Source organism: Marmota marmota, unplaced genomic scaffold, assembly GCF_001458135.2.
Source record: "Marmota marmota marmota unplaced genomic scaffold, marMar, whole genome shotgun sequence".
In the NCBI taxonomy this organism is placed as follows: domain Eukaryota; kingdom Metazoa; phylum Chordata; class Mammalia; order Rodentia; family Sciuridae; genus Marmota; species Marmota marmota.
The window spans coordinates 12,039,920-12,062,622 of record NW_025999880.1 but is presented as its reverse complement, the minus strand read 5'-3'; the positions used below and the strand labels follow the sequence as shown (position 1 = coordinate 12,062,622).

At 45.2% G+C, this 22,703-nt stretch overlaps 1 protein-coding gene across 5 annotated transcripts in view; it reads right to left on the bottom strand.

The window, feature by feature from the left end:
* The window catches only part of Fam117a (family with sequence similarity 117 member A), a 43,818-nt gene that overhangs the window by 7,546 nt on the left and 13,569 nt on the right, over positions 1 to 22,703 (bottom strand). For 4 of the 5 annotated variants that reach the window (XM_015495501.2, XM_048789286.1, XM_048789299.1 and 1 more), the window contains exons 2-4: positions 11,167 to 11,336; positions 1,608 to 1,703; positions 97 to 207 (exon numbers count right to left, since the gene is read on the bottom strand). In XM_015495501.2, the coding sequence (XP_015350987.1) occupies positions 97 to 207; positions 1,608 to 1,703; positions 11,167 to 11,336 (377 nt within the window). The remainder of the gene's footprint in view (positions 1 to 96; positions 208 to 1,607; positions 1,704 to 11,166; positions 11,337 to 22,703) is intronic. The other variant, XM_048789281.1, reaches the window with a different exon arrangement.

The window sequence follows — 22,703 nt, the reverse complement described above, 5'->3', positions numbered from 1 at the left end:
ACTCAGTAGCCGTAAGACCCAAGAGAACTCTGCCCACCAGGAGAGTCCACTCTGGAGGGAAACAGAGGGGACTGTGTCTGGGGAGGAAACACATACCCTCAGTGCTCCCCGCACAGCATGGTCCCCTTGGAGCGGGGAGCTCCGCTCTTTTTCCTTCCCACTGCGGCTCAGCTTTGTCCTCTGCAGCTGTTGCTTCAACTTGGTAATCTAGAGGCCAGAAAGAAGAAGAGCAGAAGCGAGTGAAGCCAAACAAAAATGTACTGGGTCCCTCCTCCCAGGTATGTCCTCTGTCACAGGCCCAAAGACACATAAAAGGGACATGGAAGTTAATCTTCCATCTCAAAATAGCTCAGTAGTGGTTAAAAACTGTGAAGATCAGTTCCTCCAACAAGGTGGATGTCTCATGAACCAGACTCTTGCATTCTTAAAACATTACTATGTATTTTATAAACAGATCAGTCTTTAACAATTTGAAAATATGCAACACTGGAACTTTTTGTCTCTTACAGATTGCAAAAGCATGGCATACTACTCCACTAATAGCGGAAACTGTTTTGAATGTCAATGGCCATACATTTTCAATACCCCCAGCAGTCCTGAGATGAGAAGGATGGAAAGATTTCCCCCCCTTTAAAACTATACCATGCAAAGATAGGTTCTCTAGAAGTCATACCACATTTCATCTTGACTCCATACCCTGTCACAATTACAGAGTATCATCAACAAGTTTGGATATTATTCTTGTCACATTTGTAATGCTGGACCTTCTTGCCCCCAGCTGGCAAATGCTCACGGGATACAGAGTTGTAGAAATGTGAGCCTAAAGGGAATTCAGAGAGATCTGCTGTCCACAGCCAGAAAACTTGTGAAGAAAAGTGGATTTGCCATTGTGGATCACTCATAACATGGCTCCCCACTTCGTGTGAGTAACTTGCGTACTCTGATCGTTAAAGACTTTTAAGTACTTTTTAATTTAGCCTTAAACTTAGCCTTAAACTCTCTTAGCTTTAAACTTCCAGTGCATTCACATCATACTTTCTCATTGTTCTCAGCAATGAGGAGGACAGGAGCAATTTTCTTTGTGAAGGGGTTGAGAGTGAGTCCTGGCAAGCTGATCCTCATGACATGTCGAGGAGCTGGATTGAGAGCCCCGAATTCCAGCCTACGACTCTAGACTCAACTTTGGTGTCCTGGGTCCTCCTGAAGCAGAGGGAAGGCCAGAACAAAGCATTTAGGAACACATAATCGTTTTTCTCTTCTTTTCAAAATGAGTGAATAGTTAAGTGGTAATTGAGGTTGGGAGTTCCTAATTCCCTGGAACTTGTTCCCTATCTTCCTTCAGTTTCTGAACCACTCATGTGGCTCCAACCTCAAATGTAAAGTGAGAACAGCAGCATCTGTGGCCCTGCGCCTGGCTGCCAAAAGGCACCAGCAGCCCCTGGCCTGATCTTTCCCTAGCAGGAGGATCTGGGCTGCTGAGAGTAGGCACTGAGGGCCATCTCCTTAAGAAAATGCTGGGTGGAGACAGGTGACACTGGAGGTAAAGTGTGGCTGCCCTTTGGAGCAGAGGCAGCTGGCCCATTCAGAGAGTCCAAGAGGGCAATTACCTCTTTTCGGTGGTCTGTGCTGCCCCAGGACGCTGAGCGCTTATGTGTGCAGGAGCTGGCCCGCTCACCTTCTGACTCTTGCCAGGACAGGGGTGTCTGTAGGGGAGAAATACAATGAGACTGAGCAGTTTCAAAGGCAGGCCCAGGAAGCAGAGAGTTTCCTGGGTAGGGGTGGTGGCTTGTGACGCCTTCTGTATCTGCTCATCAACCTCCTGTTGTGTTCTTCCAGGCAGGACCACCACGGGCACTACCTCCTTCCTAGTGTACATCCTCCAGGAAACCCTCCTGATGCCCCGACAGGGCCAGCCTCTCTACTCTGTTCTGGCTTTCAAATAGGTTTTGTACCCACAGTTATTGCAGGTGCTCTCAATGGTAAGGACAAGTACTGTTCCTCCTTTCCTAACCAGCTCTCAAAGGGCACAAGCTCAGGGAACCTCTGCAATCTTTATTCTCGGTGTGCCTAGCACAGGCCTGGGAGCCTGGGGAAAACAGTAAACAGATCCAGGGAGGAGTCAGTACTTGGTAAAATAGGAAAAAGGCCAACACCCTCCTACCCCCACCACCACTGAAGCAGGAGTCTCCTGTATAGAGCAGCACCTCAAGTTTGCTCCTTGATCTATTCCAGCACACAGAATGGGGCCCCACAGTCCTCCTGAATAAATGAGCCACGAGTCCTTTTCAGAAAGGAGGGAGCCAGAATTCTTAGCCCAGCCCTGATTTCTGACCCCTCTTGGCCTTATCATTTCTGGTCTTAGGCCCGCTTGCCCTTCACAAAGAAGGCCTCTTCATCCCCTATCTTCCTTCCCCTGCTGCATGAAGACAGGGGCCCAAGATGGAGGAAGGGTTGGGGGATTTGTAGAGCCACTTCCTGACCCCCCCCAACTAAGGAAGGAAGCTGAGGGACCCAGATCCCTCCCCACCAGCAACATCCCTACTTCAATTCCAAGGGAGGGGCCTGAAGGGAACACTGCAGCAGGCCCAGCTCTTCTCTGACTTGTGTGCATGCACCGTGAAAAACATGACAGTCTGGGAACTGTCTCCTCCAAGAGATCTGCTGGCCTCCCCCAAGAGGTTGCTGCAAACAGAGAGGGGGAGGAGAGGGGAAAACACCACCACTCACCACCCAACAGCTGCTAAGGGGAAGCTCAGCAGGCAGTCTGAGCCGGATTGTGAGAGCAGACTGCCGGGTGTGACAGCTGTGTGGAAGGGGCCACTGGGGACTGAGCCTCCTGACTCTTCCTGTCCCCAGCTACCCACTGACCAGGACCTCTCTTAGGCTGTGCAACACGACCAGGGTGAGACAACCATCCTAACTTCCTTGTCCTGATACTAGTATCACAAGGGAGGACATCCAGAGATCCATTCCCACCATTCCTCCTTTAGGACAAGGGCAGACAGCATATCCTATAGGCCCATGGTGTAGGCTCTCGGGATGACACCGGCTCTGACAGTTTCTGGAAACCAAGCAGCTGGAATTATTCCACATGCCCGCCCCCGCCCTCCATACATCAGCTCCTCTGAAATGGCTACAGGAGTGCTGAAAAGGGAGAAGGAAGCCCATGTCTCCCTCAGCCACCTGGACCCAGCAGACACACACGACCTCCCTTCCTAGGGTGCCAAAACCAAGCCTGAAAATGACTAGTTCTGTCAAAGCTGAGTCCCATACAAACCTGTCATCCCTTGAAAGGTGGCAGGGGCCACAGAAGAGGGATGACAACAGCTAAGGAGATGGTGCCCATCCCTTCCTCCAGGAAGACACTGTGCTCACAGAAGGGCGACGAGAAGGAGAAAAAACAGCCATGTACAGCCTGCCCCTGGCTACTAACTAAACTCTTCTCAGACTCTTTATCTATCTATCTTCCTTTTTCTGGGATGTGTGAGGGGTGGAAGGAGGACATGTGGGCGAGCACAGGATTTAGAAAGGATATGAAAATGTGGCCGCTGGCATCAGCTCTTCCCCACCTCTGCTCAGGAACACCACTGTTGCCTACTCTGTGGAACTTCCTGCTAAGGCCTCGCTTGGTCTCAACACCACTCTATGGCCATAGGTACCACCATCTCACCTTGCATCCCAGGGGTTCTGTGTCTTGCCCAGGCAAACCCATCTCTAGCTCCTTCTTCATACTCACCCCTTGGCCTCTAAGCCTGGTCTGCCCACTAAGATGGTCCACCTGACAGCCATTCCCAGTCTTGTTATCAGGGGGCCTGTCCTCACTCGTCTGCCTCATACTGGGTGCTCCTCTGCTTCGTGTCTCCCTGGGCACATGGGCACGGTGTACATCATTCATCATTCAATAGTTACTGAATGCATACAATGTGCCAGGTACTGTTCTAGGTACTGAGGACACAACAGTGTACAACAAATATATCCTGGACCCCTGAGTTTATATTCTAATCGGGGGCAGAGTTTAAATAGTGATTTGTGCTAAAAAGAGAAATAAGGCAAACAAAATGGACAGGAACACTGGGCAGAGGGGACAGGATTTGAAATGGCAGGGAGGTCCTCAGTGAACAGGTAACATCTAAATAAAAACAGGAAGGAGGTAAGGGAGCAAACCACATGGGTAAGTGAGGTAGGAGTGACAGAGGGAAGAGCAAATGGAAAGACCAGAGGCAGAGCAAGGCCGGTGTTTCAGAATCATTAGGTGGCCAGGGTGGTGGGAACAGAGTGAGGCAGGGGCAGAGTAGCAGGAATAGAGGTCAGTGTGACTGGACGGAAAATCTTCTGTGTCAAAGGGGGACTTTTATTTTCTATTTTAGGCTTTTCAAGATTTTGTAAGCAGTCTTTAGTGCTTCCTGATCTCTACTGGCAATAGTATTGGTTCTTCTAATTATAAAATGATGTATGTCCATTGTAAGATATCAAAAAATTTGAGGCAAACCTAAGTGTATCTGGGGGGGCTGGGGTTGTCGCTCAGTGGTAGAGCACTGATGAAAGACAAAGCCTATCACATGTGAAGCACTGGATTTTATATTCAGCACCACATAAAAATAAATAAAATAAAGGAATTGTGTCCATCTACAACTAAAAATTTTTTTAAAAAAGTAAGTGTATCTGGTGTATTTTGGTGTCACCTCAGTGGGGTATGTAAGATCATAAAATGGTTTTATTTTTTCTAATATTTCCTCCAACCATATTCTGTTGAATCGCCCAGAATAACTGATGGAGGGAGAAAAAGAAAAAAAAAATCCCAAAGATTTAGAAACCTACAAATGTTACCTTATATGGTAAAGTTTTTGCAAATGTGATTAAGTTAAGGATCTTGAGATGGGAGGATTATTCTGGAATCATCTGGGTGGGCCCTAAATGCTATTATAAGTATCCTTGTAAGAGGAGCAGAGAAGACTCTACACACACAGAGGAGGACAAAGCGATAACCACAGAGGAGAGATTGGCTACAAACCAAGGGATGCCAACAGCCACTGGAAGCTGGATGAGGCAAAGAACAGACTTTCCAAGAGACTCCTCAGGGCGTGTGGCCTTGCCAACACCTGACCTTGGCCCACCAACACTGAATTTGGACTCTGACCTCCAGAATTATGAGAGAATGAGTTTCTGTTGTCTTAAGTCACTAAATTTGAAGGGATTTGCAAAAGCAGTCCCAGAAACCTGGCATGAAGGCGCTCCTGCTTGAAGCTGTTGGCATGCTGGCGTTGAGTATTATTAGGGCAGATGTATACTTAAGTGGGGCTTTAACCCCTCCAACAGGGTGCATCAAAGTGGGGCTGGGGTTGTGGCTCAATGGTAGAGTGCTTGCCTGGTGCATGTGAGGCACTGGGTTCGATCCTCAGCACCACATTAAAAATAAATAAATAAATGTATTAAAAAAAAAAGTGAGGACCAGGGGCTGCAAACAGAGCTAGTGTACACAAGGCCTTGAGTTCCATCCCCCAGCACTGCAAAAAAATAAAGAGTGGGAATCATGGCCACTTATTTCCAGCACCCCTGAAAGGATAGGACTCTCCTATTGTGGATCTCGCCACAGAGGTCTTGATCAAGATCTCCTTAGGGCATAGAAGAAAAGTCACTGTGAAAGGCAGCCACCCTTCAAAGAGGTAGCCATGCTACATGGCAGCACTCTGAGTACTCATTCTAGACGACCCTTTGGAAACAAGCATAGCTTGAGCACAGAGACCAAAAAGTCATTTGTCCAGGGGACTCATGCACCGGAACAGACTTATTTCACAGCCTGGCCTGGGGCACAGCTGAGAGAGAAACAGGGCTGTTCACTAACCATGAGTGGCAGCGACAAGCTCTGCAGCTGGTGCTTAGATTGCACAAAACTGGATATGGTCAGGCCAAAGCCTTGCCTAGAATTCTGAGGTGCCAGCATAACATGTGGGAGGATAACTGGGCCTGGGGATGGAGGACAGCTTCCCAAAGAGCTGCCTAATATAGCAAGAAGGAGGGGCAGGATAGAGCAGGAAACCCTCCACACAGGAATGCCTTTCTTGGCCTCCAACCTCACTAAGTTTCTATCAGGACTCCATGTCCAAATGCAGGGAGAATCCTGGCCTCATCATCTCCAAAGAGCCTGGTACCTGAATAGGTTTATGTAGAGCTGGGCTGGGCCCTGGGAACAAAGCCCACTGTACCTATTGGAAGTGCAGAAAACACAATGGCTGGCCTGGAAGAGATGCTCAGGAACTAACTATGCAGTGAGCTGATACTCAGCAGGGACTCAGTCCCTTTGAGCTCTGGCCAATCAAAAAGGCAGGAAAAGGTTCTGCGGGTGGCCCACTGGCCAGCACTGAGAACCCTGGCTGTCCGTGGCCAAGGCCCCATCTCTGGCCCTACCATGATTAGGCAGCCCTCAGATTTTTCCATCATGGCCCCATGTTCAAATATTTGCTGCTGTTGTCAAACCATATACTGAACAACTGGTCCTGGTCACCAATTTGGAAAACAGGCGCTGTGCCCAGGCCCCCACACCCACAAAGAAAAACATTTTTTAAAGGCCTGTGATGGTCACACTGAATTATGTGTCATCACTGAACACTGAAGCACTGGCCTGGGAAAAGGGGAGGATGGCATGCAGGTAGGGAAAACGCACAACAGGGAGTCCCCCTGCAAACCGCATGCTCGCCTGCACCCTCAAGACATTCTATGAGGTTTGTCAAGGACTTAGGCTTCCCAAAAGGAAGTCAGGGGTGACGAAAAAAGGAACATCACCAAAGCTTCCCCATCTCACCTGGAGAATGAAGAGGAAGTAGGGCTGCAGAGGAGAGGAATGGGGCAGGAGCAGGCAAGGTCCTGTCTGTGGGCAGGATGAGACCAGCAGGGGAACTTGTCTCAAACAGTCATCCCAGCTGTGGTGAGACCACTTCCTCCCTCCAGAAGAGTGCAAGAAGACTCAAATGTTTTGCACAGCAAGAAGGAAGAGGGGTGACCACAACCACTGGCATGTTCTGCCATCACTGGCCCTGGTCTGGACACAGTCACTAGAAGGGGCAATGCAAAGCACTTGGTGGCCACCTCTGGGTTACCAACTGACCTGGGGGAATATGGGCCAGAGAGGAAAACGTATTCAGACAAACCTGGGGAATTCTGAAAAAGTGCTTCCAGATACAAAGAAACTTCCTACAGACAAGGGTGACACTATATAGGAGGCTTTCTAGCCTTTTCTGGCCAGTCACTGTGCATCCAGCTCCTGCTGGGCCCATCTTCCTTGTACTCACTAGGCTGATCTCTGGGACACCTGGTCATTCCCTCTCCCATTATTCCTCCTGGCTCAAAACATGTTGCCTCTCCAAAGCACTTCCTCCCCAGTGATCACATTCACACCTCTTCCTCCTTCCTAAAAAAATCAATTTCCCAAATAAGATCCATCCATACTTCTCCCGGTCCTGTTGCCCCAAGTACTCAGGTAACCAGCTCCGCATGTCAGACTGTGAATTGCCTGAGGAAAATCCTTTGTATCTGCCTAAGAGCTTAAGACAGCCAGGAAGTGAACACTGGTGCTGTTGGCAACACAGGAATAGACTCAAGAACTAAGAGCTTTTAATTCCATCTTCTGCCCTCCAAAGAGGCCTTGAGTACAGAGCAAGCCAGCTATCTAATGGCAGGAGTTCTGTCCTTGCTGCCTTGGTCTGAAAACTTGGTTGGAAAGTGCAGGGACCTTGTTCCCTTTAGGGGATTCAGAAGAAGAGGAGCTGCTTAGCCTTAAATATAACTATGGCTCCTCCCCCTAGGAATGCTGGGGCTGATGTGGTCTCTAAACATACAATCTGGCACTGCCTCTGTGTTGGGGAAGTTAGGCAAGTAAGAGAGCAGCAGCAAGTACTGCCAGTTATGGTAGATGAAGCGGATAATAAATGACTACACTGCTAGTGCTAAGAGAAAAGGGCAGGAAGTGGGAGTAGGGTTGGGCAAAAGGGGAAGGTAAAGGGTCTGTAAAGAAAACTAATGAAAAAATTAGATCTGTGTTTGTAGGATGATTTAATGTGAGGAGAACAATTAGGCTAATTATCAGACTATGAATTGAGGGATTAATTCAAATTATAGAGGGTTTTGAGAATCATATAAGGGGGGCGAGTAGGATTGTGGGAATAATAATTTTTAGCATTGAAGAATGTTTAAGTTTTGGACTTAGTCTAGGCCATATGTATTAGATACTATTACGAGAAGGGCTAGACCTACAGCTGCTTCACATGCAGCAAATACTAGTAAAGTAATGGGAATTATGAATGATAAAGAGAAGTGGAAATTTATAGTTAGCCAGCCTTCTAGCTCAAAGCAATTGGGGGAAGTCTGGTATCCATCCATTTTTAACAGTTTAAAAAAGCTTTCAATGGGTTGGGGGATACTGAAGTTCAGTGGTAGGGTGCTTGCCCAGCATGCCCGAGGCCCTGGGTTCCATCTCCAACACTGCAGAATAAATAAATAATAAAGCTATCAAGGACTTCAGTAGTCTCGGCCTCCGTGTACCTACCAATAAAACCTCTCTTCATCTCTGACCCTTCTGGGTGATCTCCCTGTGCTCAGTAGGAAAGGAACATGCTATTGAAGGAGCTGTCAGGAGAACCTTAGGCTTTCACAGTGCAATACCAGCATTGCAGAAGGTAGCTCATGCCAGGCCAGGGGCCTCAAGCAGGAATTAGAAGGGAGCCGAAAACCTAGAAGCAGAAAATTCCCAGAAGACCAGGAATGAAAATGGGCAGAGCGCATATTTTGGTTTGGATGCGTATGCTGATCAGAATTCTCCCATCTCTTGCCTGCAGCCACAATATTGACAGGTTGCTAAGAGTTCCTCGAGGACTGGAGCCCATCCCAGGAAAAGAGGAAAGCTGTATGGCTGGGCCTTGCCAGACCCATGGAGGCGCATCGCTGACCTCTGTCTTGCTGTGGCAAGAAGCCCAGACTTGTTATATAAAAGATCTGGCCTACAGCTGGAGCCTGAGCAAAAACACGCAGCCTGGAACCCACGCCTCTCCACCCAGCCAGGGAACATCTGAGGCCAACCCTTCTTGCACTGACAAAGAGAAAGTTATCTAAGGGGTAGGATGGTGACTTCCTAGAAGGCTGGCAGCAGGAAATGACAGAGGCAGAGATGGGTGGGCTACACAGAAACCTGCCATCTGGCAAAGCGGGAGCCACGGTGAGTCCATGTACTCATGTCCTGTTCCTCCAGGAAGCCCTCCCTGACTACATTATTTGGCCTGAGCATTTCTCTAAAAAGAGAAAGGGACATGTGCTTCCAGGCCCATTAGGGAGGAGCATAAACTAGTTGGCTTGCCCTTGTCAAAGGTTAAAGGACATTGGGCTCCCAGGAAGTAGACCCACTTTCTGTGCTACCTAGAGTGTATTCGCTTCATCTTCTACCTGAAGCTCCAAGGAGGGCCATCAATTTTAACTTCTTTTGTTTTAAATTCTTGTTGGTTCAAGGTGGAGTATCCCCAGAAGAATTCTCCTCCTCTAAACTTTGCTAGACATTTGGCCCCATCTCCGCCCTTGGCTGGCTGCTCACTGGCCTTCATGGAACTGGAATCCAGGCTCAGAGAGGCCAAATCTTGTCTTCATTTCCTTATTCTCCATTCCAACATGCCAAGAACAGGACTGGGCATTCAAACATTCACTAGTGACATTTGAAAATGAATCTTATAAAAAATAAGTAAAAGAACCGACATGATGTGCTCAGGAGAAGATGTAGAGTGAGCTGCAGGGGTATGTTGGCATGTCACCTGGCCGTCAGGATGCCTACAAATAGGCAGAGCAGGCAACTTCACCTAACATGCAAAGAAAGAGCTGACTTGTCCAACAGCATCCAGAAGAGAGGGCTGACTTTGAGCCGAGTGTCCTTTCCTCCTTGTTTACACCTGTCTGGGAACTTCCATTTGTTTTAAAGGTGAATTGCTTTAAACTGCATCAGAAGAGAGACTTGCCTCCTACCAACTAAACTGCTAAGAATGTTGAAGTCCTGAATCAGATTAAGAAATATCTTTGTAAGAGATGATTTCTTGCTTAGGCTAATACTATTTTACTCAAAAATTGACAAATGGACTGGATGGTCTATGAGACTTCTTCCAAGCTTAGGGCTTTTTTTTTTTTTTTTTTAATATTCTAGATGAACACAATATCTTCATTTTATTTATTTATTTTTATGTGGTGCTGAGGATCAAACCCAGGGCCTCGCATGTACTAGGTGAGTGCTCATCCTCTGAGCCACAACCCTAGCCCAGGTTGGTTTTTTTTTTTAGCACCAGAGATTGAACCAGAGCACTTAACCACTAAGCCACATCCCCAGCCCTTTTTAATTTTTATTTTGAGACAGGGTCTCACCAAGTTGCCAAGGTGGCCTCAAACTTGTGGTCCTTCTACCTCAACTTCCCAGGTAGTTAAGCTTAAGTTGTTGTTGTTGTTGTTACTATTATTTTAGTTGTAGATGGACACAATACATTTTATTTATTTATTTTTATATGGTGTTGAGGATCAAACCCAGTATCCACATGTGCTAGGCAAGTGCTCTACTGCTGAGCCACAACCCCAGCCCAAGCTTAGGATTCTTAATGAGAAGAATAAACATACTGAAGGAGAGGAACCTGGGCTCCACAGGACTCAAATGGGTGCACTGGAATCCCAGTCTGGGCTACAGGCAAGGAATAACTCTATTATCTGAGAACTTTCCACTCCTAATTCTCCAGTGGGATTGATTCTGGCTCAGCATATTTTTTGGCCACTTCCTCTGGCTATCTGGGGAATGCAAACTCAATTGAATGTTGGCCTTAGTTTAATTTTAGCAAGGTAAATCTCATTTTTTAAAACCCAGTCTAAATTCCAAAGTCAACTGTTGATTACCCACATAAGTACTGAAAGTCAAACTGAAAACCCAGATTGACGTCTCCCTTCCACCAGTCAGATGGAATGCAAACTCATTTTCATGTAAGTTTACAAAAAAAAAAAAAAACAAGCTGGTAAACAGCAGAAGATGAAAAGCTATTTACATGTATAACCAAAACCAAGGACAAATCATCTCAATGACTGAGAAGGGTATGAAACCAGAGGCCTCCTCAGCCAGCCCTCCCACCCCATCCTGATCCCATTAGGATCGAGTTGCATTACCTGGGTGGCCTTGTCATTGGTACAGCAGGTGAAGGCCCCATCAGCATCTCGTGGCCACTGGCCCAGAAGGTAGGAGCTGAGGATGGTGTCCAGGGAGAAAGTACGTCGGACCTGGGGTGGCTGAGGCCTACACACTGACTTTTCTGGGGCCACCGAACATGGGACACTGGCTGGAAGAGAGCACAGCCCACACACCTTGTCATCAGCATTAAGGAAGGAAACATGGCAACCGGCCTTCTCTCTTCTAGGAAGCCTTGCCTGGTTGCCATGCCTTCACTTCCCTCCTAGAGGAATGTGAAGCAGCCTACAAAAGCACAGTCTGTCAAGGGGTTTCCTGACTTAACCGCCTAGGATTTATCATTGGAAGCAATTTAGACCATTTTGCTATGGACTTCAGAGTTACTTTATACCTGTTTTCTGTCTTTTTCCTGTTCCTAATGCACATGAACCATGAACACAGTTTCCTGAAACTGGCAGTGTTTTCCATCATTAGAGGGAATTCTAAGTGTACAAAAACCAAGTTTTCTCCCATCTTTGGTGTCTGTTTCCCCTTCCTCCTCCAGCACACATTGCAGGGTTCCTGCACACTGCTCAAAGTCAGCTCAATTAACTGAAGGATTCTTCATACTCCCTTTAGAACAGTAAGCTCCAGGGAACCTAGTGACTGCGAAGAGGAAAATGACATAACTACTTTCAACTCTCTAGGACTGAGGAGTCCAGTTTAAGAAAATATCCAAGTCATTTGATTCTCTCCTCTGTCTCAATAGGATAAAATGAGCAATTATAAATCCATTCATTTTAATCTACCTTGGTTAAAGATTTCTGGGAGAGGGCAAAAGTTGAAATTGTTGATAAAATGCAAGGGTTCTGGAATCATCTGGAAGTTTCAATGGTCTGAACTGACCCTATTTTCCATGGCCACATTAAAAACACTCCACTATCTTAAGATCTATAAAGGCTCTCTCCTTTAAACAGAATAAAATGCTTTCACATCTGTAGTAATCCCTTGATAATTTATGTGTATATTAAGCACAGCAAAAAGAACTAGGAACTGTAGGTATAAACAGACTTGAAGAGTTTTATATTAAAAAGACACTAAAAAGTTGGCAATTCCTCAAAATGCTAAACATAGAATTCCCTTATGATCCAGCAATTCTGCCTGTAGGTACATACACCCCCCCTCCCCCCAAAATAAAAGCAGGGCTTGAAAAGGTGTCTGTGTACCCATGATCACAGCATCACGAATCACAAGAGCCAAACAACAGATGCAGCCTATGCTACAACACAGACGATGGCAGGTGAAATGAGCCAGACATACAGGGCAGAAATCATGAGTCCACTTATTCAAGGTGCCTAGAAACCAATTCACAGGGACAGAAAGGAGAATAGAGGTTACCGCGGTTTAGGAGGAGGGAGAATGGGAGTTTTTTAATGGATATGAAGTTTTTGTTTGGGATGATAAAAAAAAGTTCTGCAATTGGCAGCAGTGGCCAGGCCCACAGTCCTAGCTGCCCCAGAGGTGGAGATGGGAGAATCACTGGAGCCCAGGATTTCAAGACCAGCCTGGGCAACAAAAGGAGACCCCACCTCAACAAACAAAACTAAACCCCCCAAAGTTCTTGAAATGCACAGTAGTTATGGTTACACAACCGTGTCAATGTATGGCAAATTTTATATTATTTATATTTTACCACAACAACAAAAAAGACATACCATCATCTTCTCCAAATTCATTTAAGTAGGTATTTATGAAAATCTTGACATATTTGTAATCAATATAAAAGGTACTACATTTTGTTCTATCCCATTCCACTCTTTTTACAACTCCATTTCCAAGTATCAACAATCTACATATTTGTCATTTTTAAAGACTATATATGATTGACATATCACCAGGTTGACGTATGGTAATTTGCTCAGCCATTCCCACGTTAGTGAACATTTGTGGAATTCCCCTCCAATTTGGATATATTATCAGTGTGATTGTAAAGCCAACTTTCACTCTCAATTTTTATCTATTCCCTGGCATATTTCTAGATCATCTCCCTCAGCCGTCATACAATATGTGCTCAGTTAAAAGAATTTATAGGGCTGGGGATGTGGCTCAAGTGGTAGCCATGTGCGGGGGCGCTGGGTTCGATCATCAGCACCACATAAAAAAATAAAATAAACTAAAGATGTTGTGTCCACCAAAAACTAAAAAATAAATATTAAAAAAAATTCTCTCTCTTTAAAAAAAAAAGAATTTATAAATGACTTCTAAATACAAAGGCAGTAAGTATGAATTGTGAAAGTGTCAGGAAACATATAAACAAAAAGAACAAATCTCAACACCCAGAGATAACCACTGTCACTACTGTGAGATATTTATCCTTGTACTCCTTACCTTCTGTGTGTGTGCACGCATGTGTGTATGCTTTAGAATAAAAAAATGGTATCATACTGTATATACTATTTCACTGCTTTCACTTTATATCATCAACTTTAAGTGAATACATACTGACTACAACATATCATTTTAAATGATGTTAACATTTCCATGTTAAAACCCTTCACAAACTGTTTCAAAGATGGAAGTCAAAAGCTTCATGTTCTGGTCTCACTACCTCTTTACATCTCACTCCTTTCTAGGTCTTGGACCAAGTACATTACACACCACTTCCCACCACCGTCAGGGCCCTCCCTCCTGAGGTTTTGCCCAACGTTTAAATATGAGCCACCTGCCAGGGCCTGCCTAACTGCCTCCACCTCCAGTGCGCCTTCCGGATCATGGGAATCCCCTGCAAGGAGAGTCTCAGGACATTCTGAATTTCTTCAGTATACTTTGTACTCTTTCAGTACTTATCATTCTTTCTCTTGGGTTGCAGTTATCTGTGACTCCTAGATAATAAACAACCTGTGGCCAGAGGACTGGCTTTGATTCATGTTTATATCCCCCACAGTGTCTACAGCATAGGGCCAGCAATTGGTAGGTACTCAAGAATTTGAATAAAATTGAACAATTGAGCTGGGCACAGCGGCACATGCCTGTAATCCCAGTGGCTTGGGAGGCTGAGGCATAAGGATCGAGAGTTCAAAGCCAGTCTCAGCAATGGCAAGGTGCTAAGCAACTCAGTGAGACCCTCTCTCTAAATAAAATACAAAATAGGGCTGGGGATGTAGCTCAGTGGTTAAGTACCCCTGGGTTCAATCCTTGGTACCCCCCCTCTCCAAAAACTTGAACAATTGATACTAGAAGGGATACTAATTAATACCATAGATCCTGAGTTTGCCTGTCGTACACATCCAAACCCAGCCCAAACCCAGACCCCATGAGCTACTTGACTTTCTCTCTCAAGTCTGGAAGACCCAACCTCTTTCTTGCCTTCCCTGAAATCTCATAGCCCAGTAAGTTAGTGACAGGTCTGCTGGTTCAAGCCCCAACTTTACCTCCTATACAGCATTTCAACTATTCATTTTCCTGGGCTGGCAATCCGAATATTTCTGGGAGCTTCTGGCCCACATCAGCAGCTGGCTCACAACTGAAACGCTGTCCTGTGGGCCTCCAAAAGCACCTACAAGAGCCCAGTGATGAGGGAGGGCCTTTGGAAAGCAGATATGCAAAATTACATGACAGATAACCAAAGAGGCAGGTGGGAGGTGGGCGAGTGAGTAAATAAGATGAAGGATAGAATGTTCTGATTCCAGAGGCCAAAAGGAAGGGGACTATGACTCCAGAGCTGAAAGACAGGAATGGAGGAAAGCTCTTGAAGCTACCTGTCCCATCCTCTCAAATGAGTCCCTGCAAGAATCTCCTTTAGGTTTGTTTTTTTTCTGTAATTAAAAATATAAAGTACTATCTCGTGTTCATATGGTACTCTCAAGCTTTGCCCCATCCACAAAAAGTCCTTTGTGTGATATAATCTTTTATTCTCCTGTCAGTTCTAGAAGCGGCTGAGGAGAGGCTGATAAGGAAGAGAGGCACAGAGCAGCTCAGATGGGACTCTACCACCCAAGGAGTCGCAGAAATCCAAGCCTCCTTCCTATAAAGTCAGTGTTCTCTCAGCTGTTCCCAAATCTCACATCCTCTAGCATCGGGAACCTGCTGGGACACCCGCCTGGATAACTGGATGCTGGATTGCATTTTTTTTTTTTAGCTCCTGTTCAGGAATGGAAAACAAAGAGGAGATGGCAGGCCTAACCTGGGGTTTTCTGGTGACCTGTTTTTATTTTTTATTTTGTGTATTTGATTGTTTCTTGAGGAAGTCTTTAAAACCTAGTATAAAGGATTCTATCTCCTTGGGATAATTTTAACGACACTCATTTTGCATGAATTCTCATCACCCTCATGTTCCACCCTATTCCATGAATTTTTGTTGGAGTCCAACCTCAAGAACAATAATCATAGTGGTACTTTGCCCCAGTACTGGCTGGGCTAGGGTAGGGTGCACCCAGAATCCTGGAATTTGGTGTGAGAATCCAACCACCCATTTTGCTCAATTCCTCATTTTTTCCAACCAAAGTTATTTGCAATGATTCTGCAGATTTCAGGGGTCCTGACTTGCTTCTCCATATAAAAAACTTACACAAATAGTAAAAAAAAAAAAAAAAAGAAAAGAAAAAAAATGAAAGAAAAGAAAAGAAAAAGGAAGGAAGGAAGATAGGCAAGAAAGAAATGAGAGAACAAGTACTGCCTCACTCTCCACCGCAGACCTGCAAAGCTCTCACTGTATCTGGCCCAATTGGAAGTCTTGCCTCAGTTTCTCTTCCTTAAATGAGGAGTCAGCTAGACCTCAGCCACACCCAAGCACAGTACCCTGGCTCCACTCCTAGCTGGCCACAAGACAGAATTTCTACTGTCTCAGAACCCTTAGCACGGCTCCACTGCCCCTCCCAAATCCCCAAATTCTTGGCATGTCCAGCCCCTTAGAGGAGGGTAAAATGCCATGTTTCTTATGTGCCTAGGAAACAGAGGGGGCACTTTTAAAAAGATTAAATTTTGATAGGGAAAAATAATCTACTCCTTCTTTTATAAACCTCCACATGGTTTGATAAGCACCAGCTTCTTTGGACAACAAAACTAATTAAGAACTAAACCAAGATGTCAATTTCCCCCAAATGGAATATAAATCAAAGCCCAAATCAGGCACTGGTGTGTTCCCATGCCTTCCTTAAAGGGACTGCAGGCTGACAGGGGCAATGTGGTCCCCTGATATCTGGCAGAGGCTGAGATGCGAGCAACACAGGTCTGACTGCAGCTCTGTCCTCACAAGGATACAAGTGCAGTCAATATGACCTACTTCACCAGGCCTGCTCTCCCTCCACAAGCAGGGTCCCCAGCTGGCCTGCGTTACCCCTTAGGGATGCTGGGAAGAAAAGCAGAGATGAAAATATCATGAGTGAGTCAAGAAAAAGGAGACTACCCAGAAAAGACGTGACCAAGTTATAGCCACCATGTCCATAGGCCTGTGCTCTCCTGCTCCCTGGAAAGATGTGTGCATGTCTTTCGTGTCAAAGCTCTTTCCTTTAGTAGTGACAATCTAACAAAGTCATGGATGCCACCTGAGATAAATGGTGACAGGGTGGGAAATAACACAGCTCGCAGATTTGGGCATCAGCAGCTGCAGGTCAGCATTTAAGTTCTGCTGCACAATGAGACTGACCTCAGTTGCAAACAGCCCCCTAGGAATCTCATGAGTGTAGATGCAATAGGGGTTCTTGGGCTAATCATTCATGGGCATACCGGAAAGATCTGGGCAGTGGGTCCTGCCCTGCGCTTACGTGATTGTGACCAAAGGATAGGAAGCATTGAAAAGTCACAACGGCTGCTTGTGGTTGGAAGATGAATTAGTTTCATTTCTGAAATGCACCCTCTCAGATTTGGGAAATGGCCTTAATTGGCTCTGGTATCAGAGAAGTCTGTATGATGACAGGTCATGACAAAGCAGCAGGCGCTGGGGCACTGGCTGAGTGGCTGCGGGAGGGTGGAGTGTCCTGTTTACAGCACTGTGGGGTATTATCGGCCCATCGCATGCAGCAGCCTCCCCAGCCCAACCACCTGGTGAAGCACCCTGGCACCAGGCCAGGCCATTTCGCCATGTAGCTGAGCAGTGGCGGATGTGTTGGTTCTTGGACAACAGCAAATGGAAAAAACAAAACAAAACAGCACATGCTGGAGATAAGAAGCCTTAGGTGCTATCATCCAGAACCACTTGGCCCTGTCTCCCAACTGCTATGGGTGTATGGCTTTAGGGAGAGGGGCTGTCTGTGGTGGGGATTAGAGGTCAGGTGTCTGCCTTTGGGGGACAGTCAACAGGGCAGACAGCACACAAGGCAGACAAGATACTGAACCAACAGCGGAAGAGGCCTGGCACATCACAGCACCCAACCCATTCCTTGAAGAAGCATGCTGAGTACCCACTACATCAGCTCTGTGATAAACACTGGTGATGCTAAGGAGTAAGACAAGAAGCTGCAGTCAAGGTCAAAGTGGGGAAGTAATGCAACTTATCCCTAAGTGCCAGCTACCACCAAGCACGATCCTTGAGAAGAACCACACCCATTTGTCTCTGCTGCTCCCAATACCCCTTGCTGGAAATCAATTCCATCCTGACCACACCAGCACATCCCTATCAGAGGAACCTGATGGAGAAGGGTAACGGCTCTTAGAAGAAAGGCAGGAATGGGTTCAGGAGAAGGAGGAAGGGAGCAGATGATGCAGGGAGTGAGGTGCTTCTGGCTGCTCTGCTTAGCTTGGGCAAAGAGACTCTTACAAGACAAAATCAACCCCTGAACAATAGGTTCTAACTGGGCATCTAAGGGGACTGTCCTCTGTAGAAGGGGCAGTGTGGAAGAGAGAAGCCTGGGGCATAAAGACAAGGCTATCATCTACTCCTCCATCAGCATGAGGTCTAGTCATCCCAGAATACCCAAGGAGGACTGCAGAAGGAAGAGACAGCCAATGAGATCTTGCGCAGGGCAAAAACTCAACAACTAGCTGGTTCAACAAACAAGCTATGAGTCATTTTCTCATTCTTCGTGCTTCAATACTAGCATTAGCCTTCTCACACATAAACCTACCTTTTTTTTTTTTTCTCTTTTTGCAGTGCTGGAGATCAAACCCAGCCTTGTACATGCTAGGCAACCACTCTACCACTGCACTACATCCTCAGCCCTCACTTCCCCTCTTAAAAAGCAAATAAATAACTCTTATCATAACAGAAGCTGCACAAGTTACAGGAAATAAGAAAATGCAGATGAGCAAGAAATAAAAAATAAAAACTATCCAACCACCATCTATAGATCACCATGGTGCACATTTGTCCTGACCTTTCTTTGTGCACATAGGTATGCATATACATTTTCAATAAAAAGAGGTCATGTTATATTTTTCTACCACCGTTTTTTGTTGTTGTTGTTGTTGTTGTTGTTTGTTTCTTTGTCAATGATCTTCACTTAGAGAGGTGAAGCAGGCAGGGCCAGGGTAGTATGGCTAGACATTAAGGGAACAGGTTCTCCCCTGTTCTGTTCCTTGTGATACAGCCCTTTTGTTGGGGAGAATTATTATTCTTGAAAGGAACAAAGTCAAATAGGGATTCAGAATTTCCAAACATTTCCCCAGGAACAGATTTGAAGTAACTAGGGGAAGTTCTTCTAAGCAGCCTCATAGGCATTACTTTTCTGTTTCAGTACATGTACTGGGATTAAACAGGGCAAGCCTCTCCAGAGTTCCCGGTGGTCCAGTGCTGCTTAACTGCTTAATTCAGGAACGTATGGGTTTGGGAGGGAGGTTGTGGTGAAATGGAAATCCCCAATATGACTATAAAAGAGTCAGAAAGCCCTCGAAGACCCCATTCATCCCAGCTGGGGAAATTAAAACTGGAGCTTTGAACACCTTCTTCAACATCAAGTTGCAGCTAACTTGAACCTCATCAGGGAGAAGAAACTAGATTCAAAAGAAAGGCAAAACAGGAGTAACATCGTTTCCCTTAATAAGAAGGCTTAATACCCAAAATAAGAGTGATGGTGTTTGTATATACATGAACTTCTCAACCAGGCCCTCCATCAATCACGGACTCCATATTTAAGTGTACAGATCAAGCGAGAGCCAATGAAAGCATTTCTGGCTGCAAGTCTGACTTCCCAAGCTGGAGGCAGCTGGAGAGATGGGCCAAGAGAAACCCTTCTGGAGATGTTACTGTGGGAAAAAATAAGGAATACGCTAACTCTTTGTATCAGTAAGGAGGCAAAGGTTAGAGAGAGAGAGAGAGAGAGAGAGAGAGAGAGAATATCTAGATAGCAGTCACTGACATTTGTTCAATTCTCAAGAAACTACAGTTAGAAGAAAAGGAAGTGGTGTGAACTTTTCACCTTTTATCTGAATTCTCTAAAGAGGAGCTCTGTAGGATTTCAACATTCTCAAGACAAAACAGAACGCCAGCAGTTACTGATTGGAGCAGTTCCTTTAGGGTCTACAGGGCCTTTGTAAGAACAGCACACAGTGGGCAGCCTAGCCCCCTCCGTCTAAACAAATCCTTACCCCACTGCTAGTTGGGAGTGATGGATTTGGGGGTGGCCTATACACTCAAAGGATAGGTAGACACCCTTCATATCTTTACTTCTTATAGCAATCCGATTCCTATCAAGTAGAAAAGGAATCATAATGCCCAGTCTGCTCTTGTCTTTTAAGATAGTGAGGCACAGGAAGAACCAGAGATTGAGGAGGTTCACCCATGAGAGATCTTGCAAGAAGACGACAGTGATTAAAACTGCATCCTGATTTCTGTTCTGAATATGTGCACCCCACACAGTCATGAAATCTACAGGGCAGGGCTTCCTAAGTGTTACACCCACCCTGTGGGGGTGAACTGATTTCTCCAAGGTCAAAGAGTAAAGTGAGGCCCTTTATTCCCCACACAGAAGACTTTTCAAAGTACATTTCCCAGTTTTGTATTTCACTGTCAGACTCAGCTGTGTCATGACCTCCTGGCTGCCTTGGTTCAGGAACTGCTCCATGGACCAGAAGATTGCATTCCCTTCCTTTGCTAGGAGTGAGGATGTTTGTTCCTGGGTCTGGGGAACACTGTTTTATCTACTAGGCATGTTAGGTCAGCCAAGGAAGGAAGAAGACAATTAAAAAAAAATACAAGGGATTCCTTTTCTAGTGAGGAAGGTAGAAAGAGAGTAAAAAAAAAAAAAAGGAAATCATACAGATAACTTTCAAATAATCAAAATAATTTTTGCTTTGTGAACAAACCATGACTTACTTCTAGCCCCATCCAACCTGCCTTCTCTCTGACTTCTAGCAAACTGCCAGACAGCAATATGTTTAATTAAGTAGTAGTCAATTTAATGTTAGCCTAAAATGCCTATAATTGTTGATAAAATTTTGATGACAGCATTTTGTTGCCTTCCTCAATGATTTCAAAGTCAAAAGAAAAAAAATGTTGGTATTCCTTATTTGAATTGCTCACATCAAAACTTATGTTCATTAGTGTTAATTCAGAACTGGCTTTGTGCAGCTCCCAAGGTAATATCAGGGGGTAATTATAGATTTTTTTTTTTTTTTGGTACTGGGGATTGACCTAGGGGTGCTTCACCACTAAGCACATCCCAGGTCCCTTTTATTTATTTTTATTTTGAGACAGGGTTTCAATACATTGTTGAGGGTCTTGCTAATTTGCTTAGGTTAACCTCAAACTTGTGATTCTCCTGCCTCAGCCTCCTGAGTTGCTGGGATTATAGGCATGTGCCATTGTGTCCAGCTAGATTGAAGACTTTTTAAATGAGATAGATCTTAACTGGGCTCTAGATCACAAAGCCACTAAAGAGGAAATGTGAAAACAAACTCTATGTTATATGATATGAATCATAGTTAATCTCCTTAGGCATCATAATATTATGATTATGTAGAGGAATGCCCTTATTCCTAGAATATGCTACTGAAGAGTAAAATGCCATGATATTTGCCACTTACTCTCAGAAAGTTCACCCAAAAGAGTGTATATGGATGCACATATATGGGTATGTCTACTACAAGCACAGGAGAGAAGACAGGTAAAAACTGTGGCAAAAAGTTACCAGTAAATCTAGATGAAGGATAAATGGTTTGAAAAATCTCCAAAATAAAGTCCTGAGGGAAAAAAACAAAAAACTGGCTTAACAAGATAGAAATTCAATTCACTCTGCAGCAAGACCTACAATCTTTAGCATCCCAACCTTGGCAGGTTGTAGCCAAATTCAATGGTCACTGCTCTGGATGTCTAATTGGGGAAAAAAGAGGATGAGCAAGAAGAAATAAAACCATGAAGGAAACAATCTGAGGCAAGGAATGAAAACTCACAAGAAGATGCAAGTCCAATCAAGCTAGAATAAAGATAGTAAATGAAGGGAGACATCAAACTAAATTAAGGAGGGCCATGTCATCCCAAGGACAAAACTAAGACTTCAGGCAGAATTAAGGGGTTCCTAGGAGTCCAGAAACATGGATGGAGTTGGATACAACCTCAGATAGAGCCAGTCAAGTGACCCAAATGCATCCATTTGTCTTTACTGCCCTTCAAAAGGAAACCTGTGAGACTGAGAAAGATCCCGAGAGAGAGGGGTAAAAATGGCTAGAGAGATGGTAGCTAGACCCCAGGAGGGAGGTAAAATGAATTAAAATTTATCAGTAGCCTTCTGTGTTTGTGAAAAATGAACCATAAAAAGGTTTTAGCTGGAACAGGTGAGATTTTGGCTAAACAAAGGAAGAACTTGCTCATCAAAACTGAATGAGGGAGATTGTAGAGTCTGCTCCTGAAAAGCATCAGGAAGAGATAATTAAAAGTCCTCGGCTGTCTCAACATTCACCCAATGAAGCCAGGAGGTCACACTAGATAAGCCTGAGCCTCCTCTAATGTTACAATTCCCTAAATATTAAAGGATAAGTAAAGATGGCTACTGACCAATGCAGCTAAGGTGAAATCTCAGAGCTCATGCTATTCCAGGGGCAAGTTAAGAAGAAGAAGAAGAAAAAAAGGCACAAAGTTAAAGGAAGGCTTGCCTTACCTAGGCTGCTCCAACAGCTGTGTTGTGAATTACCAGATGATCTCTCCTAGCTCCTCCCCTGAGCAGGAGAATATAAATAGTGCTCAATTTACCTGTGGCTAGCCACAAGCAGAAGATTTGGTCATGTGACTCGACAAGCTAGGAGTTAACCACCAAGCAGGCCTCAGAGCTCAGAGGGCAGGTTGTCCAGCTTGCTACCCAGCACTGGCTTGGACTATCAGGATCCTCTGCTCTTAACCTTGACTCTGATTTGATCTGCTCTGGGCTTGTGGGGGAGGGGATGCATAAGGTTCAATATATGCGTCAGGACCAGAAAGGTCACAAAGCCTGCTCTGCCTTTAGGGTCTAAGATCCTACTAGGGTTACTCTCCTCAACCATCACATCCTTGAAAACCTGTGTGAACCATCTTGTTCACTTTCACTGCTCTGAATATCTATAGCCTCACTCAAGTTCTGCTCTACATCTCCAGCTATAAAGAGGAGAAGAGATCACCATATCCCACGGGGTGATT